This window comes from Petaurus breviceps, unplaced genomic scaffold (genome assembly GCF_028583685.1).
Source record: "Petaurus breviceps papuanus isolate PSGF00001 unplaced genomic scaffold, PetGlider_PUasm1.0 91041, whole genome shotgun sequence".
NCBI classification, from domain to species: Eukaryota; Metazoa; Chordata; class Mammalia; order Diprotodontia; family Petauridae; genus Petaurus; species Petaurus breviceps.
In genome coordinates, this window is record NW_027187400.1 from 3,214,773 (window position 1) to 3,237,982 (window position 23,210).

At 40.6% G+C, this 23,210-nt stretch overlaps 1 protein-coding gene across 10 annotated transcripts in view; it reads left to right on the top strand.

Annotated features, from left to right (window-relative positions):
- The window catches only part of SRSF4 (serine and arginine rich splicing factor 4), a 31,907-nt gene extending 11,636 nt beyond the window's left edge, over nucleotides 1–20,271 (top strand). For 4 of the 10 annotated variants that reach the window (XM_069078738.1, XM_069078740.1, XM_069078732.1 and 1 more), the window contains 5 exons: nucleotides 10,585–10,727; nucleotides 11,553–11,693; nucleotides 15,549–15,763; nucleotides 18,453–18,542; nucleotides 18,777–20,271. In XM_069078738.1, the coding sequence (XP_068934839.1) occupies nucleotides 10,683–10,727; nucleotides 11,553–11,693; nucleotides 15,549–15,763; nucleotides 18,453–18,542; nucleotides 18,777–19,605 (1,320 nt within the window). In that variant the 5' untranslated portion in view covers nucleotides 10,585–10,682 and the 3' untranslated portion in view covers nucleotides 19,606–20,271. Of the gene's footprint in view, nucleotides 1–542; nucleotides 737–1,999; nucleotides 2,078–10,584; nucleotides 10,728–11,552; nucleotides 11,694–15,548; nucleotides 15,764–18,452; nucleotides 18,543–18,776 lie in introns of all 10 variants that reach the window. The other 6 variants (XM_069078734.1, XM_069078735.1, XM_069078733.1 and 3 more) reach the window with 3 other exon arrangements.
- The last annotated feature ends 2,939 nt before the right edge of the window (nucleotides 20,272–23,210 follow it).

Below are 23,210 nucleotides of genomic sequence, written 5' to 3' on the forward strand. Positions count from 1 at the left end.
GAGTGAAGATGCTCCTTGGGTACATAGTCCACAGGTGACACATCAGGAGGTAGGCTTCTGCTTTGAGAGGTGGGAGAAAATGAATCCTAGGCTAGAAGCCATAACCAAAAGTGGTAGGCCTCTGGATTCACCACTAGGTTGGATAGCACTTAGACTGAGGCAGAAAGCTTTTAAGGTCGTGGAGCTGACATTTAGCAGTAATGGCTAGAATATTAATTAGACTGGGCCTGAAGTCTTCCTAGGTGGCCCTGGGTAAGTCCCCTCCTCAAGTTTTCTTGAAGGCAGTGAAGTAAAGACTAGGATGGGAGTCAGGAGCCTACGTTGGAGTCAAGAACTACTCACTGTCTCTTAGCAGTGTAACCTCAGATAAGTCCCAGCTTCTTGGAGCTTGTTTCTTCATCTGTAAAGGGGTAATAATAATCCCTGCCCAGCCTATCTCACAAGGTGTTTGTGAAGATCAAATAAATGCATTTACAAATACTTTGAAAACTGTAAAGCACTCTGCAAGTATAAGATATCATTATTACATTATTACTTCACAGAGACTTTGGAAAGAAAATTGAGTAACAGATGTTCTTCACAACCAAGGTGGTACTTCTCAGTAAGCAAGGGGATCTTGGTGACTTCACTTCTCTGGATGGAAAGAGTCTGAATGATCTGCTTCATGATGTAGGGTGGATTGGAATAAAGAGAAGTCATGGAAACTGAATTGTGATCAACTCTATAGTGAAATCAGGTTGGAGCTGTTCATGTGCCATTCCACCATTCACAGCAACACTGCCCACCCAGAACCGTTCATGTGGCAGAATGACTGACTCTCCTTTGAGGGCTCATTAGTCCTCAATACTTTATCATGTCAAGGCCTAGACCAGCTACTTTGCAGAATTCTCATTCCCTGCCCTTTTCTTCTGTTTTTCTTTTTTTGTTCTGGTCTCTCCTGGATGCTCAGCCAATGGTGACAAAAGTGAAACTTGTCCCAGGAGTTTTCCCATTATCACTTTTATTAGGGCGCATGAATGATTCTGGCTGTCCTGTTAGCCATTTTCCCCCAGCTATTTTTCAAGCAGCAGGGTCAGAATATTCTGGAGTATAGGTTCAGCACTGAGTACTGTGAGAGGATGTAATTCCTTTCCTCTGTCACTAACTGCCTTTCTTTGCCCATGTAGTAGATACAAGGCCCCTGCCTTTTATCCCAACTTAAATTTTGAGCCTGATTATCTTAAATTGTTAGAGTAGAGTGTGAATAAGACCAAAGTTAGGTGTTCAGTCCTTCTATGATTTGACTTCACATGGATTAAAAAAAACTGTGGCCTCAGATGACATTCCTAATCCTGGCCAGCCCTGTTTCTATAACAAGGATAGAGTACAACCTATCCCTCACCATCTGCAGGGAGGGGAAACAAATTAAAACTCACGTTCTTATTACGGTGATTTAGGAGTGTCATGGCCATGTATACAGAACAGCACGTTACATTGATGTGCCTTTAGATTCAGGGCAAAGGAAGGAGAGACCAGCTATGCAAGAAGATGCATTCCATTTTGAGAGCCACTATTAAAAGGAGATTCTCAAGCAAACTCTCATTTAAGGGTGGTGGTAGTCACTAGTTTGTTGGGGTGGAGGGTGGGGTTTCATAGATGAGGAAACTGAAGTCCAGAGTGGTTAAGTGACTTGCCCAGCTTAACCCAGTGGCAAAGCTAGGACTCAAAACCAAGTCTGCTCCTCACTGAGTCCAGGGCTCATAGAATTTGTGTTTTTAAAAGCACTTTACAATCCACGAAGTTCTTTTAAAAAGATCTCATTTGAGAGATAGTAGTGGGTGCCTGTGAACAACATAAGCACAGAGGAAGATGATGGTGGTGTTTTACTTTGTTTTTCTTCCATGCAGGCACCATCACTTAGAATGCTATTGAGCATCCATTAGGCACATGGCACTAAAACATATTATTTTAGGCCACTGATCAGCATACCCCAGAGTAAGTCATGCTCATCGTTTTCCAGACAGGACTTGCCTCCAGCCTCCCTGGTCCCGTGAAGATGTTTGGAGGGCAGAGATGACCCTAAGACGTTCTGGAAGGGGTGAGAGAACCTCTGTATCATGTTCTTCAAGTAGTGTTTTTTGCATACAAGGAAAAAAGGACAAGGCCCATTGATTTACAGCTTTTAAACGAAGACATTTGGGATCAGAAAAAGCCTCCTAAGCAATAATATAAAAACCTAGTTAATAGTTCTTAAATTTACTGTAAGTCTTTGGAGCACTTTGGTTTGTTTTTCATTTTTATTTTTTTCTAAACCATTCTAATTAATAATTCTGGCAGAGAGCAAGAAATAAATGCATAAAAAAGCTCAGTGAGAGAATTATGAAACATTGGCAGGTTGAGACCCAGAAAGGAAAACTCTCAGTTCCAAAATGCCCATCTTTAGTATACAAATGCCATACTTAAGAGCCAGGATGTTGAATATTTCTAGGAGGCTATCAGTAGTAGCTGTAGATATCCCCCTTCTTATTCAAATTTACCAGAGCATGTTTGGAACAGGATAGTGGCAGAATCTTTGAAGACAAGACATTTCTATCCAATCAAAAGTAATAGCTCAAATTTAGGTAATGCTTTATGGCTTACAAAGTTACAAATTCCTTACAACAACCATGTGAAGCATTCAGTTGAAGTATAACTTCCAATTTACAGATTAGGAAGCTTAGACAGTAACTGGCTGCCTTAAGAGAGGTAATAGATTACCTTTCACTGGAGGTTTTCAGGCAGAGGCTATATGAGAACATAGAAAGATTACTATTTAGTTAGGTGTTAGATAAGATGACCTCTGAGGGCCCTGCTAACTGTTTATATGACTTGTCATATAGCTGGGAAGAAGGATAAGCTAGATTGCATCCCTGATCTGCCTACGCACTTACTGCTATCTCCACTAGATCATACTGCCCAGATTCAGCAGTTAAGCCATGTTCTCTGTCCATTCTGAAAGGTTTGGGGAAGGAGGGGTATAGGACAGTTTCTCCCTTCGTAGAGTTTCATAGTTTGTGTTAGTCCAATGATTTTCCTGCCCCCCACCCCCCTCTTCTAAATGGAAAGAGGATTGACTTTTGTTCTTAGAGAACAGAGAAGATTCATTGTCTGTAAGTAGATTAAAGAAATTTCCAGTTTGGATCACTTATTATGAAAGGTATTCATGGGGGGATACCAGATGTTTCTTTGAATTTTTTTTTGTATGTGTGTGTGTCTGTCCTCAGGCTCTCTGTTCTAATTTAAACACCAAACAATTCTTAAAATTAAATCCCTCTTTTCTTTTTTCCACTGTATATAAGAATTCAAAAGGAGAACATAGTAGGTCTCTGATTCCTGGAAAATAGAGAACAGGTAATGAAAGAGAAATTGACTTCCATCTATTTATCCACCATCATCTCTGGAGTTGACAGCCCAGAACATGTTAAGTTCAGTTTTAACTGGGATAAGAATCTGTAGTATCTGTTACCTGGGAGACCCCATTCTCTGAACCCTAAAGGATAATGCAAGGATTGTAAAAGTACTTTCTGCTCCAACAAACTTGTTTAAGACCTTTGGGGTAAGCAACTAAAAACATATCTTGGTGAACTTTTCGTTCAAATTTAAACTTTTAAGATTTTAAATACCACCTTCCTATTTGAAAAGAAACTAATGCATTTCAGAGTTGGTATATATAAAGTATATATAGTATGTAGAATCCTGTGCAGGCAAGTTTTTAAAAGGCTTTTTGCATTTGGTTTTCCATTTTTTTCCTTTTTTTGTCATCAGAGCAAAAGGGTTTTCAGAAGCCTTCCTATCCTGTTTTGTAAACGTATGGTTCTGCTTAGCAAATTAAAATGTTTCTTCCTCCAAAAACTATGCATACAAGCACAGAAAGAACTTTTGCAAGCTTACTAAATAAATTGAAGCAGTTAAATTAAATTGGTCCTTGTAATAGTATCAAGGTAGGCACTTTCTTGTGCCAACTGGCAATGATAATACTATTAACTGATATGTAACACTTTAAAGCTTACAAAAACACTTTAAATGAGATGTCCCAAAAGTCTTAGTGCAGTTTTTTAGCTCTTAAGCCTTAATTGTTTAAAACTTCACTAAGGCTATTAAGGTGTTAAATTTTAATGTGTCCCAAAAGTCTTGGTGTGGTTTTTAGCTTTAATAAGGTCAAAGTTGCCCCCCAAGACTTTTGGGACACCTCATTTGTGTCTCATGCCAACCCTTTAAGATGGGTACTCTTCTCCGCATTTTACACAGAGGAAAGAAGTGACTTGCCCATGGTCACACAGGTAATAAATATCAGAGAGTCAAACTTCAGTCTTTCTAACTCCAAAAGTATAGGGGTTTAAGGAAGAAGTCCCTCTCTCAGTTAGCTTCCACCTGGGTTTATTAGTATTTTTAAAATATAACTGTACCTGTATGTACTAAATTGGACCTTAATGAAATTTAGCACCTGAGTCAAGTTGCCGGTAGAACACCGATATCAGCATGGGTGATGCAGATTTTTAGGGTTGGGGCCTTCTGCCTGGGCTCTTTCCTAGCAACACAAAATTTAATATCTGAAAAGTAAGGGACCCATTGTCCATAGTCTCTAGAAAATGAAGAGGAGACAAATTCAGAGACCATGTTCATCTGTCGTCATCATAACAGATAACATGTATGTAACATTTTATATGAATTACTGCCTCATTTGGTTTCCATAACCAAACCTTGTGAGGAAGGTAATAATAGTTTTGCTCTCCTCAATTTATATCTTAAGAAACTGAGACTCAAAGAAATTTGATTTTCCCAACATCGCAGTTGGTAAATGGCAAAGATAGGATTTGAATTCAGTTTTTCTAACTTCCAGCCCAGTGTTCTTTTCCACTCCATAAGAGTACTTTTCTTCATAAGAATTATTACTGCTAACTAGGATAGAGGAAATTCATGTGTCCTTTAAAGTCCTGATTGGAAAATTCATCATGGTGTGGAGGTAACACTAGCCATATTAACAGTACATACCTACCAAACTGGAAAAGCTTCAAGAATGGGTCTGGTGACAAACTATAGATCTCTTGTTTAAAGCCCAACCCACTAAATTTGAAGATCCTCAACACAGTTGTCCTCTATAACTCTCAAAACACTAGGTACTAAAATACAAAGGACTAGTAATTTGTTGAGATGGTAAAGATACACTGATTAAAATCCAGATCCTGGAAGTATTGAAGAAACCTAAATATTCTATTTGCCAGATTATCATTTGCTTTTCAGAAAAAGTCATTCAGAGTTCTGTTGGGTTTTCTTTAGGAGAATTAGGATGACATGTACACAAGATAATTAGTAGTTGGTAGAAAATGCATTGCAGGCTAGAAGTGATTAAAGCATCAGATTTTTTAAGAATTAGTATTGTTTGTTGCTTACATATTATAACTTTGGACCGTGCTTACAGTAGCCCTTAACTCCATGGTAACTGGTTTGAAAAAGAACCTGCTGGGGCTTTTCTCTAGTGTGTGTGTTTCAAGGTAATGTTCTAATGAGGTAGTTTTAATTTGGGAGTCAGAGGGAGAGGCAGCACGATGTAATGGCAAGTGTGCTAGCCTGAAAGCCAAAAACTGGATTTCAAGTTCCAATTCCAGTTCTAGCTCCGGGCTTGGGCAAGCGGCATCTGTAGACCTCAGTTTGCTCATCTGTAAAGTGAAATGGTTTGGAGTCAATAAAAGCTTAAAGGCCTCTCCATTGACTACATATGATACAGTTTAGTCCAGGAAAGTACCAGGAAGTTTTCTTTTTTAATGTATACAATATATATGTTCTGACAGTTACTATTTGGATGAATCATGGTGTTAAATTCTCCTGGGCAAGATTGTTAACCATTTAGAAGCACTGAGAGCACCATGCTGACAGTCAGAGTATAGTTGCTATCAGCCCAAGCTGGCACCCACTGCTAGATAATATTGTGATATCATATTGTGATAATCAGTGACAAGTCATGATGAGCAAGTGAGAAAACAGACTGTTTCTATATGTATGTAAAGTATATTATCATACATGAAATCAAATAGAAGATAGGTTGCTTTTGTAAAACCACTTGATGTTAGATAATGGGGCACTGAAACTTTTGTGATCTCATCAGTATGGGCAGCCCCTCCAGGAAGCCAGATGCTACAGACCGCTCTTGCCTCTTCATCTGGTGTGACTCTTGTTCACAGCATGATAGATTCACCACAGGGTCCTGTGCTTTGTGAACCTGGGGTCTTCCTTTAGATCTCTTGAAATTGTATACTTAGCAGTGGAGGGTTCAGGCTCTCATTTCTACCACTTTATACCTTGCACCAGATACTATAATTCACCCGCATTCTTTTCAGGTCATCAGTCTTTCTAGCAGTATCCTTTATGCCACTTGTCCCATATAGTTCTTCACTGGGAATATGTTACAGCCAAATCATGTACTTCATGCACTTTTCCATTGCCCTTTGGGTAACTTACTATTTTAATTCTCCAGAGATATTGGTATTATATGACTCAAAAGTCAATACAGGGGGAAGCAGGGTATACATAGAATTTTAGTGGAACTGACTGAGGTAATAACTGAGGGTTCACAGAAGCTGGTAATTAATGTTGGTAAAGTTTCATAGATTTTAATTGACTCGATTACATTTCATTGTGGTAACTGTATGCTAAACATAACTTGGTTTGTCAAATGCAGCAGAATGTTCATATGCTCTTAAAAGTCATGGAATTACAGCATTTCAGAATTGGAAAGGACCTTAGAGCCCTTCTAGTTCAGCCCATATGAAGACTCATATGTAGCCAACCAGCCATCATTCAGCCTTGGCTTATAGGCTTACAGGGAAACATAATCTTCTGCCTCCTGGCAGAGCCCATACTGCATCAGGACAGCTCTTATTTGGTAGGAAGTTTTTCTCTTATTCAAGCCAAAGTTTGCCTCTTTCTAATCTTTACCCCATTGCATTTTGGTTGCTCCTCATTCTAATCCCTGGAACCAAGTAGAAAAGGCAAGCCTTCAGAATTTTGAAGGCATCTCTCATGTTCCCCACACCTACTCGAACCTCAAGTCTTCTCTTCACCAAGCTGAACACCCCCAGTTCCCTCAGCTAGTCCTCATAGAATAATCATAAGACACTTATCATCCTGGTTACCTTTCTCTGGACAAACTATAATTTATCAATGCCCTTCCTAAGATGTGGTGTCAAACATAACTGCTATCAAGTCACACCTCCCCTCTTAACTCAAGTGTGAGAATTGTTGATTATTATGAAATTTCATCTTATTAGATGAGGTTCAGTGTTCTAGCTTAAGATCTATTTGAATCATGACTTTGACATCTCGTGTTAAATTATTCCTTCCACTTTTGATATTGACAAATTTGATGTGCCTTTAAGTTACTGTTTAAAATATCAAACTACATAGGAACAAGTACAGTTGCCTGGGACATTTCACTGGAGGAACCATCCCAAATTGACATTGAAATGTGAATGAGCACTTTGAGGGGCTGCCCATTCAAACAGATCTGCATCTACCTAATTTTACCTTGATCAGCTTTCTTCATCTTCTCTACAAAAATAGCTTGAGATGCTTTGCTAAAATCTAAGTAACTGAAATCTGCAGCATTGCCCTGATTTGTTATTCTATTGGTCCTGTCAAAAAAATAGAATAAGGTGAGTCCAGCATGACCTATTCTTGATGAAGTCATACTGTATCACCACTTTACTTTCTGGCCATTCATTAACAATTCCTTTAGTATTCTATTCTAGAATCTTGCCAGGAATCAAAATCAAAATCACTGACATACATGATTTGCAGATATCTCCCCCTCTCCTCTCTTCTCTCCCTCTGTCCCTCCATCCTTCCTTCCTTTCCCTCCCCTCCACATTTGTCTTCTGTCTTAGCGTACCTCTGCTTTTTACCAGAATCTTTAAAGGGCACAGGGATTGAATAGTTAAGTAATCACATCTACTAGTCTTTTTACCAGTATTGACTTGAGGATTTGTAAGCCTTTAAGGCAGAGGTTCTTTACCTGGGGTCTATGAGTTGTTTTGTTTTAACATTTTGATAACTGTTTCAATCTATTACTTTGTAATCCTATGTTATTTTATGTGTTAAAAGAAATTATTCTAAGAATGAGTCCATAGACTTCACCAGAACACCCATGGGTAGTCCATGATAGAACAGAAAAGGTTGAGGCTTTGCTTTAAGAGACTCTATCAGGAGCATCCATTACATTTTTAAAAAGAGTTGGAGATAAATGAACTTCAGGGAAGTTTATACTGCTACAAATTACATATAAGTAGTATTCCAGCATTTGATAGCTATACTTTATTTTTTTTTAACTTAGTAGATTTTTTATTGATTGTTATCTTTTGTTTTCACATGAACTAGTTATGCCTGTCCCTCCTAGAGAGCCATGCCTTGCAACAAAGAATTTTTTTTAAGCAATCGGGGTTAAGTAACTTGCTCAAGTTTACATGGCCAGTTATTTCTGGGTGTGGTGCTGAATATCTGAGCCTGGATTCAATCCCCAGGTCATCCCAACACTGGTGCCGGTGCTCTTACTCGCTGACTGCCCCAACAAAGAATTTTTTTAAAAAGGAAATAAATCGGCAAACAAATCCGTACATTGAAAAAAATCTGACATTCTGTAGTCACATTATATTCTAGAATAGTTATTAGAGCCATCAACTTGAAGGACTTGAAATATTTAACAAAGGGGGGAAATCAGCAAATTTAGCATCTTTTAAAGAGACAACTAGAATGTTTTGTTCTTTTTAAAAAAAGTTGCATAAAATTCACAGGAAGAAATTATTTAAAAGCAATTCAATCATGTAACTCTAGCTCAAAAGCTTTATAGAATCAAGCAGCAAACATTTATTAAGTGCCTTCTGTGTGCCAGGAATTGTGTTAGGTACAGATGCAAAGAAATAATGACAGCAGCTGGCACAGATTTAGGGCTTTGTGCTTTTCCATTGCTTTATATCACAGTCCTCTGAGGTGGGCAAAGCAGAAAATATTATTCCCTACTTTATCCGTGAAGATATGGAGGCTCAGAGAGGTTCAGTTACTTGATCAATGCCCCACATCCAGGGACAGCTGAAGCTCCAAACCTAGAAGTCTAGGGCTCTCTCTAAGAGTCTAGCCTACCTCTAGATAAAAAGTATCACATAGTTATTGTTTCAAAATCCAACAGAAGTAGTTTTGTGGCTCTTTTCCACTTAATGTGATTGTTACAATCAATAGTTTCAAATTGTAAGATATAAAGTCACTGTAAAAATGTTAGCATGATTGTGAATAATTAGTACCTGAAATGTATTAGTTTTTTTAATACCTGAAATTTTTGCATTTAGGTTTGCATAAATTTGCACTTGTCTAACATACATTTAGTGGGTTTTGGTTTTTTTATTTTGTGTGAATGTGTGCGTGTGTGTGTACATGTGTACCACCAATCTTTTCACTAGAAGATACCCAACAGAACTCCCAGAGAGAAGCCTAAATAATTGCGTGAGTTTTTAAAAGAATACCAGCTTATCTAAAATTCTTATTTAAAATACTAGGGAAATAGAACTCATCATCCAACAAAGAATTGTATAACTCAGAATAAAAGCTCAAGTTTCTGTGCACTTTACAGTTTTGTAAAACACTTTCTTCTAACCCTGAGGTGGCTAGTGCAGGTGTTATCAGTCCTATTTTGCAGATAAGAAAACTGAGGTTCAGGGTTTTAAGTGACTTAACCAGGATATACATCTAGTAAATAAATGCCTGAACCCAGGGCTCTCAATTCACAGATCTTATGCATTTTTCATTATACCATGCTGTCTCTTATAAAATTTTATAGATGTTTACTGGGAATTTCTGAACAAGTTATCTATCTCACATGTGACTTTTTTTTAATCAGGCTTTTTCATTTTTTTTTTCTTTAATGGGGAAAAAGTGCAGATTTTAAAGATTATGTGAGTTCCCTTGTACACAGTATAAGTTACTCATGATTTTTTTTAGGTAAACATCCCAGAACATAATGTTAAATTTCAGATAATGTCTGAATTTAGGTCTGATTGTGCCCTAGGTTTTTACTTTGGGATTGAAAATATAGTAATTATCCTGTCTGGCCCTGCAGAAAGATATACATCCATTGTCTGGCCCTGCAGAAAGATATACATCCATTTTTATGGAAGGCCTTCTCACTCCCCCCTCCCCATGTTTCTGAGGGCTCAAATTTAACCTCTGTCTGGGCAGCAGATGTAACTATTGTAAGGAAAGGGTGGGAAGCAACCTGCAAGTAGCACCATCTTGACAGAGCCCCTACATGTTCTCATCCTCAAATAGGTTTTGTGTAATTTTCTGGTCCATATCTCTCTCTACTTTGAGAACAGCCCTACACCATCCTCTTTGAAGTTTCTCTTGGGGCATGGTGTTGCCTTGCTTAATAGTGCAGGTGACCCTAAGTATCCTATAGTTTGGAAGGCAGATTTAACTCCTACTAGAGCATGAAGTTTTGTTGCTTTTTCTTTGATAACTGTGAAGTTGTATGTCGGTGTGAACCCAACTTCCCCACCCCAATTGTGATTCTGACCTCTCTTTCAGGTATGGGTTTGTTGAATTTGATGACCTCCGTGATGCAGACGATGCTGTTTATGAACTGAATGGCAAAGACCTCTGTGGTGAGCGAGTAATTGTTGAGCATGCCCGGGGTCCTCGTCGAGACGGCAGTTATGGTTCTGGACGCAGTAAGCATTACTATGCATTTGTATCAGTTATTTATTCGATTTTGTTGCTAGAAAATAAATTATTTAATGTTATTGTTAAATTGTTATAATATTTAAGTTATTTATGAATAATTTATAACATTTTAAAGTAAACCTGGATTTGGAAACTTAAGCATGTCTTTGCAAATGTTTGAATTTAATTTTGATTCTTATTTAAATAAGTGGAATATTTTGTGTTAATATTTTGTAAATGTTTTGAGTAATGCTTTTTGTAATGTGATTGTTTAACATAGACTTAACAAAGACCTCAATGTTTTAAATAAAAGACTCCTTTGAGGCTAAGTAGACTGCCTGTTCCATTTGCTGACCCTGGGATGCCTTTCCATGAGGCTCTTTGACCATTGTAGCCCTTGGCTGACCCGAAAAAGGAAGCCATGTGACAACCACAACCTATTCCTATTAGACCTGGGTGGTGGTGGTGAGGATCCCATGGGTTAGACACAGATGAGATTAAACTGTCCTAGGTGCCTGAAAATCTTTGTTCATATCAAATATTCACAAACCCCAAATCAATGTAAGTAATATCAGTAAACTGATTTTAGTGATTTGAATGCTATTTCTAAGTTTTATAAAATTTGCATGTAAATTTTAAACTTATTAACAAATGCATCCATATATTATTTTTTTAAGTATATTAAAGTTAATTTTAATGTTTATACCTGTTTGCTTTTTTTTTTAAATTAAAAAATTTTAGTTTGTAACTGGGTGGGAGTAAGGGTAAATATGTATGCTAGTATTTTATATGAGATATCTACTAAGCCATTTTTTCCTATTCCACAACTGAAGTATTGGTATCTGCTTGAACCTCCCAAAGGTGGATATGGTTATAGAAGAAGTGGAAGAGATAAATATGGTCCTCCAACTCGTACAGAGTACAGATTGATTGTGGAAAATCTGTCCAGCCGCTGCAGTTGGCAAGATTTAAAGGTTTGAGAACCATGAATGCTCTGTGACAGGCTGGGACGGGTGGGGATGAGCAGGAATAAGAGCTGAGGAGAGGGGTGATTGTTGCTGATGTGCTGCCCCCAGTGGGGGCTGATTAACTTCCCAGAAGAAGCACATCATCAGGCATGGTTGTCAGCTCAGAGAATCATTGACCATCTTTAGTGGATGGAAGTCAACTAAACAATAATACGGTAGGACTCAGTGTGATTGTTTGGGCAAGTTTGCATCGTCCAGATCTTTGATTTTATCATTGTAGGAAATCTCTTGGTATAGAAATTGCCATCATGGATGCAGACCAGCAGCTTAGTTGCAACTTAGAGTTTGAGATAGTTGCCCTAAGAGGTTAAGTAGTTTGCTGGTGATCACACAGCCAAGCCATGTCAGAGGTAGGGCTTGAGCTCAAGTCTTTGTGATTCCACGCACAGCATTCTATCTGCCTTGGTGCCTCTTGGGATTTAGTTAGAATGGAGTAATGATGATGATGGGAAACAATGTTGATTTGTGATGACATTATCTATGGTAAGTTTGACTGGGTCCGTAACCCATTAAGTTTATTAGTATTATTTCAGAGCCTTTGAGATTCCCCTAATGAAAGGATATATACAAGTACAAGGACTCTTAAAGTCACAACATTAATGCCATCCTCACACCCTTTTCACCCTAAAAATGAGAACCCTTTGGAACTCCATTAACCCTCCACCTTCAGTAGTCTTCCAGGACATTGTATTCATCTCTTTTTTAGTAACAAACAAGGTGCTGATGTATTTCTTTTCAGAGTAAAGCTACCATCTGCATCTTAGAGTTAGGCTTTAAGGTCAGAGGGCTAGATAGTATCTCATACCCTATTAAATGTAATATTTAGGGGCTCCTCATCTTTGCAGTTCAGTATTCATTTGGCAAAAGTAGATATTTGGCCCAGCTTTTGCAAATTTTATCTGCGTTATATTCCTGAAATGTCTGACTGAAAGAATTTTAGAGCCTACAACTTAATATATAAGGGTCTGAATTGATCACATCTTACTTTTTGAAACTAGAGGTAGCTTTAAGTGATTAGAAGTAGGCAAGAATCTTGAGTACCTATTCTTAACTGGATGCAGTAGGAGACCTTTGTTTGTTAATGGCAAGTCAGGTCTACATGCCACACTTTCTGACTCACAACCCAGTAGATTTGGAGGGTATCAGTGTATTTGGGACATCACAGGAAATGAATCTTGTCAGGTTAATTGAACACATTAAAGAAATCATTCCCTGGGTGGCTAGGTGGCACAGTGAATAGAGCACTGGCCCTGGAGTCAGGAGGACCTGAGTTCAAATCCGGCCTCACACTTAACACAAAAACTAGCCATGTGACCTTGGGCAAGTCACTTAACCCCAGTTGCCCTCCAAAAGGCAAAAAAAAAAAAAAAAAGAAAAGAAATCATTCCCTTATTCTTTGAATTCAGGTTTAAACTTAAGGAGTAAGATATCATTAATTCATCCAACAAAACCAAGCACCCACAGAGGAAGTGTGCAAAGTGGACAGAGTACTGGACGCGGTAGTGAGGAAGTTCTGGGTTGGTATCCCTCCTCAGGCACTTAGTGGCTCTATTACACTGGGCTTCACTAAACCTCTCTCATTCTCAGTTTCTTCACCTGTGAAATGGGGATAATAGCCCTATCTCACAGTGTTGTTGCACACACTTTACTGTTTTTATTACTGTGCTAGATGGTAGTGGAGAAATAAAAAATAAATTAGGGATAGTTCTTGCCCTTATGGAGCTCACAGTTGAGTTAGGAGATGAGACGTGCCCTCCTATAGAGCAGAAAGTCAGAGGCAGTGAAGGCACAAGAGGAATATGAAATGCTGGGAGAGCAATGAGGAGGCCTGGCAGGGCTAGTGAGATCTTTCTCTGAAAGGCAGAACCATGTTGCACTGGGACTTGCATGACTTGTAACAAATTTTGCCAAGTTCCTACTAGAATATAGTCTTTTGTTGGTTCTATTATTTTTATACATTTAAAAATTTCAATTACTCCTTTAGTTTCTAGTAATTAAAATATTTTCTGAAGAGAAATCTAGTTATCTTTAATTCAGTTCATTCAACAAACATTAAGCCATTCATTCAGTTAAGAAGCATTTATTAAGCACCTACTATATGCCAGGCACTGTGCTACAAAAAAAAGTCCCTGTTCTCAAGGTGCTCACAGTCTGGGGAAGGGGAGTAGGGAGGCAAAAAAAGTATGCAGGCACGTAAGTACAAAGAAGATATGCAGCACAAATTGGAAATAATCCAAAGAGGAAAGGTGCTAGCCTTAAGGGGCATTGGAAGGTCTTATAGAAGTGGGGTTTTAGCTGGGACTTGATAGTTGTCAGAGGAAGCAGGAGGAAGGAGAGAATTCCAGGCATGAAGGATAACCAGGGAAAATATCCAGAGCCAGTAGCTCGGGAGTGTGTTTTTCGAGGAACGGACAGTATCCCTAGATCCTCAAGTACATGGAAGGGAGTAAGGTATAAAAGGAATATAACGGAACAGGGGGCCAAGTTAAAGACGGCTCTGAACCTCACCTAGGATGTTCTGTTTGGAGGTGGTAGGAGCCACTGCATTTTGTTGAATGAGGAGTGATGTCATCAGACCTGCGCTGTATTTTAGGAAGATCAATTTCATAGCTAAATGGAAGGATGGCTGAGGTTTGAGGAAAACCTAGAGACAGAAAGACCAACTAAAAGGCTGTTGCAGTAGTGGATGTGATAAGCATCCTCCCCAGAATGGTGGCAGTGTCTGAGAGAAGGGGGCACACAAGAGAGGTCACCAAGGCAGAATCCACAAGACTTGACAACAGATTCGACATTGTGGGAGTAAGAGTGAGCAGTCCAGGATAAAGCCATGGTTGTGAGCCGTGACTGGTGCTGCCCTTCACAATAATAGAGAAGTTAGGAAGAGGGGGAAAGAGCATGAGTTCACTTTGGGACATGCTGACTTTAAGATGTCTGTGGGACATCCAATTTGGGTTATCCAGTGGGCAGCGGGAGATGCAAGGGAGTGATCAGAGAGATTAAAGCTGGAAAGGTCCATCTGAGAATCATCATCATAGTAACAGCTGAATCCATGGAAGGAAGGAGATCGATCACCAAGAGAAATACTACAGAGGGAGAAGAGAAAGGGGCCCAGGATATAGCTGGGGCAAGGAGATTCCCAATTGCCATGTGTAGGATACTGACCATACAAAGACGAAAAAATCCCTGCTCTCAAGGAGCTTACATTCTCCTGAGTGGGGCTATATGTATGTAAGCAAATAAGGAAATAGTAGATAAATGGAGAAAACAGGATAAGTTGGTCTTAATATTACCCAAGTTTTTAGATTTATTTCAAATAGTAATGTTTCATTGCTATGGTATTTTAGAATTTTTTAAAACACTTCTTGTAGATGTCTCATTTGGACTTCACAATACGCTGTGAAGAAGGCAGACTAGACATTATGATTTCACTTTTATAAATGAGAATGAGAGGATCAGTGATTAGAATTTCCAAATGAGTAATGATGATGAAATAGCTAAAGTAAACTTGACCATAGAGGATTAGACTGTGTTCCTTTTAACTTAAAATTCTACAAACCACTATAATAGAATTTATTACTGTAAGATGTAAAAAGTCATTTGGTGCATTATAATATCTAAAGGTACAATTTAAAATCTAAGCTCTTAATTGTAAGAGACTTTCACTCTCTACAGGGTTTTTTTAAAAGGCCTTTATTTTAAAAAATAAACCAGCTACTACTTCCTAGTGTAATAATTGCTTTCTGCATTTTAGTGTAAGGTCCCCTAATTTATCCATTTGGAACAATTTTTTCTTCCCTTTAGGATTATATGCGTCAAGCAGGAGAAGTAACGTATGCAGATGCTCACAAAGGACGCAAAAATGAAGGTGTAATTGAATTTGTGTCCTATTCTGACATGAAAAGAGCTCTTGAAAAACTGGATGGAACTGAAGTCAATGGCAGAAAAATTAGACTTGTTGAAGACAGACCAGGTTCTAGGCGGCGACGTTCCTATTCCAGAAGTCGGAGTCACTCAAGGTAACTCTTTTTTTACTGTAGCTAAAGGTTTTCTGCATAAAGATCATAGACATAAAATACCCTCCCTTCTATGGCTATTGGATAAACATTAGCAGTCTTTCTTCCAATTGAAAGAGAAAAGGCATTCATTAAAAATATTAATAATTAGGGTGGCTAGGTGGCACAGTGAATAGAGCACCACCCCTGGAGTCAGGAGGACCTGATTTCAAACCTGGCCTGAGACACTTAACACTTGACTCTCACCCTCCTCTCTCCCTGTCTCTCTTTCCTCCCCTCTCCCTCCCTCCTTCCCTCTTCCTCTCCTCCTACTGACCAGCAATTTAAATGCTTGGCCACTGCTAACTGGATGGCTCACAGGCACTTCAAATTCAGTGTGTCCAAAACAACTCATTCTCTTTTACCAAAAAACCTATTCCTCTCAAAAACTTTCCTGCTGCTATTGGAGGCATCAGTGTCCACTGTCCTTCCATTCCCCCAGTTTCACAACTTGGGTCTCATTCTCAGTAACTCTTGTATTCATTCCCTATGAGGGTGGGAGGCTGAGTGGGTAGAGTGCTAAGCCTGGAGTCAGGAGAACCCGAGTGCAGATCTGGCCTCAGACACTAGCTGTGTGAATCAGGACTAGTCACTTCACCTTGCTTGCCTCAGTTTCCTCTTCTGTACGGGGAGCTGGAGAAGGAAGTGGCAGACCACTGCAGCCTCCTTGGCAAGAAAGCCCCACACAGGGTCACAGAGAGTCGGACACAACTGAACAGCCACAAAGAGCGTTCATTCCGCATGTCCAGTCATGTGCACCTTTGACCCCATCCCCCATCTTCTCCAGTAGAGTGTCCCTGCTTTCTCCTTTATCTATGGTCTCCCTGTCTACCCTTATTGCTTATAAACATGCTCATGTCTTTCCCATTGTTTAAAAAAATTGTTTGAACTTAACCCCAATTGTCCTGCCTTCCCCCCTCCAAAAAAAAGAGAAAAATTGTTTGATCATATCTTCTTCATTAATTATTTTCCTGTCTCTTCGTCTTTGAAAAAGGTACCTACAATAGGTGCCTTCACTTTTATTCTAAATCCTCTTCAATCTGACTTCCTCATTATTCAAATGAAACTTCCCTCTCCAAAGTTACTAAGAATTATTTCATTGACAAACTAAATTCCTTTTTCTCAGTCCTCATCCTTCTTGACCTCTGCAACACTTGATGGATATTCCCCCGGATATCTCTTCTGGGGGTTTCATGACACCACTCTCCTCTGTACCTCTCCCCCTCACTTATTAAATTTGGCCAGATGTTCTAGCCCATCACATTCTTTTTTAATGAATTCGAATCATTTCCTCCAACAAGTTACCTGTCTCCTAGTTTTGTGTCATCTGCAGACTTGATAAAAATTTTGTCTAATAAAAACAGCATAATAGTGTTGGGTCCAGATGCTTCAGTTATTTCACTGGGGACCCTTCAAGTTGACTTTAACCATTGAGGCCATGGTATGGATTTCCAGCCAGTTCTGAATCCACCTATCATCTTACCCTTATCCCGACTTTACCAGATTTCTTTGCTAAAATTTAGTAAGTGAATTCTATAGCTTTCAGTTCAGTAGCTTTGTCAGAAAAAGAAATGAGATTAGTCTGAGGAAGCCTGTTGTTGATGTTGACATGGTGGATCTCTGATCACTCCTGGCCCTTCACTAGCCTGCCCTTTAATGATATGTTCAGGAATTTTGCCAAGAATGCAGGCTGAGCTCCCTCACCTCCTGCTGGCAGACTTCATTCTTTGCCACTGGCCTGGCAATGTCAGCAGCGCCCAGGGGTGAGTGCGGTCAAGAAGGCTCATATGGGCCACCGAGTCAGGCTTATCAGGAGCAACATAGGTGCGTGCTTGTTCTCTCCAAGCAGTGGGCCACTACTTTTTTTTACTCTTCCTTTTTTCTAGTAAAGTTTTTTTAAGACTTTGTTTTCCTTAGTTTAATGAGCTTTGCAATCCTCTTAATATAGAGGCAACGATAGTGCAGTGCATAGAGCACTGGGCCTGGAGGCAGGAAAACCTGAGTTCAAATCTAGCTTCAAACGCTTACTAGCTTTGTGACCCTGGCAAGTCACTTGTTTGCCTCAGCCTCCTCATCTGTAAAATGGGGGTGATAATAGCACCTGCCTCCAAGGGTTGTTGGAAGGATCAAATGATACAGTAAATGTCAAGTGCTTAGTACAGTGCCTGGCACTTAGTAAGCACTGTATAAATATTAGCTATCATCATCACTGTTGTTAGCATCACACAACTCTCTCATGCTTGTATTTTTGTCCTTTGTTGCCGGTCCTTCCATTTTCTTTGTCTTAGATTTTTAAATTTCTTGGTGAGTTTCCTGTGTATCCTCACCTATCTTTAAGTCATTCCCCCTTTTTCCTTCTTGTGGAAATTGTTTTTCTTTGTATCCTTACGATTCATTCTTAAGAGTGTGCCATCATTCCTGTGCTGATGTCTTCTGCAGAATTACAGGCTACCATTCTGCCCCTCCTTTCTTGCAAGGCTCTGAAAGTGGTGCTGGGAGGGAGGGAGCTGTGCCGAGAAGCTGCCAACTCTGGGGTCGGAGGAAGGCATCTGACCCCAGCCCCTTGTTCAGGCAGGCTTGTGGCCCTCCATCATGGAGGTTGTTGTCATTTCCATCATGAAGTGCTCTAAAACACTGGATTCTTCTTTCTCAGGTCTCGCTCTCGAAGCAGACATTCTCGTAAGAGCAGAAGTCGCAGTGGCAGCAGCAAGAGCAGTCATTCTAAGAGTCGGTCTCGATCCAGGTGTGTGTCTTTAGGAGCCCCTGCTCTGTCTGGTTTTTGATTTGGGCCAGTTTTCCCATCCATCCATCCCCACTCCATATCCAGCTCAGGCTTTGGTAAGGGATGCTTTCTGCTGGGGTACACTGAAATTAGCCTGACCTTGAAGTTGTTCACATCTTTTGATATCTGGAATGATGATTCCTCCTCTGCTGCAGAGTTCTCGCGTCCTAATGGCTCGTGCTTGTCCCTTTCCAGGTCCGGCTCCCATTCCAGGAGCAAGAGCCGAAGCCGCAGCAAGAGTCGCAGTCGAGGCAAAAAGGAGAAGAGCCGGAGCCCAAGTAAGGAGGACAAGAGCCGCAGCCGCAGCCGCAGTGTGGACAAGGACCGGAGCAAAAGCAAAGACAAAATGGAAGAGAAAATCCAGAACAACGAAGAGGACGGCAAAGCCAAGAGCCGCAGCGCCAGCCAGGACAAGAACAAGAGCCCGAGCCGAAGCCGGAGTCGAAGCAAAGAGCGAGCAGAGAAGGAGGAGAGGAGGGGCAGCGTGAGCCGCAGCCGCAGCCAGGAGACCAGCGTGGGCAAGGCCAGGAGCAGGAGCCGCAGCAAGAGCAAAGGGCAGAGCCGCAGTCGCAGCCGCAGCCAGAGCAAGGACAAGAGGAAAGGCAGAAAGAGAAGCCGGGACGAAAGCCACAGCCGAAGCCGAAGCCGCAGCCGCAGCCGCAGCAAGAGCTCCAAGAGCAAGAGACACGGCAAGCGGGAGAGCAAGGGTGGTAGCAGCAAGAAGAAGAACAAGGAGGACCCGGAGCGCTCCCGCTCCAGGTCCAGATCCCGCTCCCAGTCCAAGGGGAAGGAGCACCTAAAGCTTGAGGCCGGCCCAAAAGAAGGCAGAGGTGACGGGGAGGATGCACAGGCAAGCCAGGAAACTCAGTCCAGGTCCAGATCCAATTCCAAATCAAAACCAAACATTCAATCAGAATCTCGTTCCAGATCAAAATCAGCCTCAAAAACCAGGTCCCGGTCCAAATCCAGATCTGCCTCCAGATCACCTTCCAGGTCTCGGTCTAGATCCCGCTCCAGGTCCTAACGTGGCTGCCAGCACAGGCGGAGGGAACTCCACGAGAAGAGTCTTTTGTACATGTTGGGTAGCTGTAGCACAAGTGATTGAGGTAGAACCCATGTCAATGCTGTACATTTTTAACTCCCCCAATGGTGTGTCTGTAATTGTGAATTCTCAGTGCCCGCTCCCTCTCCGTGAGGCCTCCTGGGGCCAGGCTTTTCTGCTCGAATGAAAGCTGCCCTTTAGTACACGCCCTCCCTAGACCATCCAAATGCCTCGAGCTTCAGGCCTGGCCTTACAGACAGGGAGCTCGGTGCTGCTGGCTTGGAGCTGGAATGGTGACATAGGTAGGTAGGTATGATGACTTCAACCATTTCTGCCCTTGGATTGATGCCCTTTGATGTATGCCATTTAGTGAAAGTGCTAAGTCTTAAGTTTCATACTACTTTGGTTTCATATTTTTGGACTTTAACAAAGTTGTGAATAGCACAGTCAAGAAAACTGATTCCTGCAGTAATCCATAGGAAATCCACTGTAGAGTTCCATATTCTGGTATTGTGACTATACTCTTGTTTTATATTAAAAAAAAAAACAAAAAAGATTTTTTTTTAATTTTATTTTTCCCCATCTTGCAAAGTACAGTGATCCCTGTTTCCATTAAATTTGAATAAAGACTATTTTTGCTTGACAAAATTGGATTGTTTTACATTTCCACAAGATTCCCTGTGCTTCACTTTCTTGCTCAGAATCCACCCAGGCTGGCAGACCTGGGCGGCTTCAGATTCAGTAGTCTCCTGGATTATAATGACAGTTTCTCAAGATTGCTCCCCTGTCATTTCAGTTCATGACACATCTGTGAAGCACCTAATATGCACAAGGTACTGTTCTGAGTGATAGATGGCAAAGAAACATGCACACAGTTTGCCTGCTCCTCACCCAGAGTTCTAATCTAACCAAGGAGGTGGCACATACACAAATAAATTTACATTACAAGACTACTGTGATAAGTGCAATAATAAAGCAAAAAGAAAGATTCAGAAAGCGAAGTCATTTCTGGGATTGGGGGGGGGGCGTCAAAGTGATGATTCACAGAATTTCAGTATTGGGGCATATCTGGTCCAATTCCCTGTCCTATATTCAAAGCATTTTCATATTCATCAATCTCTGGAGAGCCTCCTTAGGAAAAATCTCCATTTGAAAATGTAAAACCAAAGTCCATAGATTTTCTCATCTATAAAATGAAAGTTGGACTAAATGATTTCTCAAGTTCATGTCAATTCTCACCATGATTTAACCATGGATTTCAGGCTAACTTGCCCACAATCACACAGCCAGTTTGCGTTTGCGGTAGAATGAGGATGGAACAAAGCAAAAAGTGATCTTCACGTTGATGTACCGAGAACACTAGACTCCCTGGACTATGAGTCACCCCAAATTCAATCAGTAGGACCCCCCTTTGGGGGGGGTCTCACAAGTCAACCCTGCATTTCCATCCCCACTTAGCACCACCATATGCAAACCAAAGGCCATTATAATAGCATACAAAGTGATCACTGCCCCCCACCACACCCCAAGGCCATTCTGCACACACACACTGCTTGTTCTGTCCCTGCTGCCTGTAAAACAGACTGAACTAAATCATAGGATTTAAAGAATTCATTGACCCCAGGTTAAGAACCCATGGTCTAATGATTGTACATGTGTAACATCAGATTGTTGTCTTGGGGAAAAGTGAATGTTGAAAATTCTCTACATGTAATTAGAAAGAGTAAAATAAATGAAGTGGGGAAAGACATCCACAATCTAGTTCAGCATCCCCTCCCTCATTTGGCAGATGAGGAAGCCGACCCAGTGAGGTCAGAGAACTCTTGCCCAAAGTTAATTAGGAGGGTCAGTGTCTGCCCAATGGCCCATTGGCTATAAATCTCTCCACTATAACACTGCATCTCAAAATAGTTTCATGTAGAAGTACGTGAAGGGGACTAAGGTGAAATGAGGCTGGAAAAGAACCCCCCTGCAATAAATTCCCCTTAATTCCCTCTTCCATTCCTCATACATTCTCAGTGTAATTACCCTCCTGCCTCCTCTAGGACCTTCCCAGCAGGAATCTTCCTGGGCATCTTCAGTCTCCTTCACCGCCCATGTTCCAGCCTCATCCCTTTTTTTTTTTTTTTTAGTATCCTCAACCCTTCTAATTCATCCAGCTATCTTCCCTACCCTCAACTCCTTGAAGAAGTTATGTATAATAGCCGTCACAAAGAGCTTAGGGATTTTTAGAGTGCAGAATGAAGTATGTGTATGTACCTATATACACATATATAGTAATTTATTTGTTAGAAGAAACTTTTTCTTTTTTGCTTTTTTTGGAGGGCAATTGGGGTTAAGTGACTTGCCCAAAGCCACACGGCTAGTTTTTGTGTTAAGTGTCTGAGGCTGGATTTGAACTCGGGTCCTCCTGACTCCAGGGCTGGTGCTCTATACACTGTGCCACCTAGCCACCCCCTAGAAGAAACTTTCTTGATCATTTCAATTGTGGGGGGGGGGATAAAAAAATTTTTAATTTAATACAGAATTGAGAGTTCTATAGTCATGAAATTTTGCATTTACTTTCAGGTAAAGTTACTCATTAGTTTTACCTTCATTTGTTACAAAAGACCTCATGAAGTGAGAGTAATCTAATGTAAAAACATTAACTCATTTTACATAGTTACATATACCTCTTATCAACTCTCTCTTCAGTCCCCTTAGACCTCTGGCTTCCACATCACCCCTATCACCACTTTACTGAAACTTCCTTCTCCAGGGTTGCCTGACTTGTTCAACAAGGCCTCTCCTTTGACTTCACCCCAGCTGTATAGGTTTTTCTCAATTTAATAAATGCCACACTCCTGACTTTCCTCCCAGCTATGTTTTTAAAGTACGTAAGTCTAATCATCAGCAAAATCATACAAGCTTGTGAAATATGGAAGAAAAGCATAAGAAATCCCTCATTGTACAGCACTGTCCATTTTTTTGCTAAGTAACAAAAAGTAGGTTGGCTTTCTGGTTCCTTCTAAATCCTAAAGCTCCATTACTTTTGACCCTGTTTATTTCTGTCATGGTTGCCCATCTGCCCAACCCCTTGGCATGATAGCCCTCTATCAACTGTCTGGCTGTCTTCTCTCATCAATCTCATTCACTCCCACAGCCACAACTCCCCCCAACCCTATGCAGATTCTCCTTGCCCCCCCTCCCAATTTCTATTTCCAGCCTTACTTTCTGATCTGCAGGACATCCACCTAGGTGTCCCACTGGCACCTCAGTCATTGAATTCATTAGTCTGCATATCAGGATCTGCTCCAGAATGGGGGCACTTGGTCTTGAACCTGGGTCTTCCTCATTCCAAGACTGGTTCTTTATCCATGATGCCCAATTTAAGATTATCGATTTAGAGCTGGAAAGAATTTCAGAGATCATCTAGTCCAACTCCTTCATTTCACAGATGAGGAAACAGGCCCAGAGAGAGGCCTCCGGGAACACCAAATCCAGAGCTTTTTCCTCTTAATATATCAAAGATTCAACTTACTCATTTTGGCCCCTTGATCCTGCTTCTCTTTTTAATTCAACTGTCCATGGTGATGCCGTTCATTCAG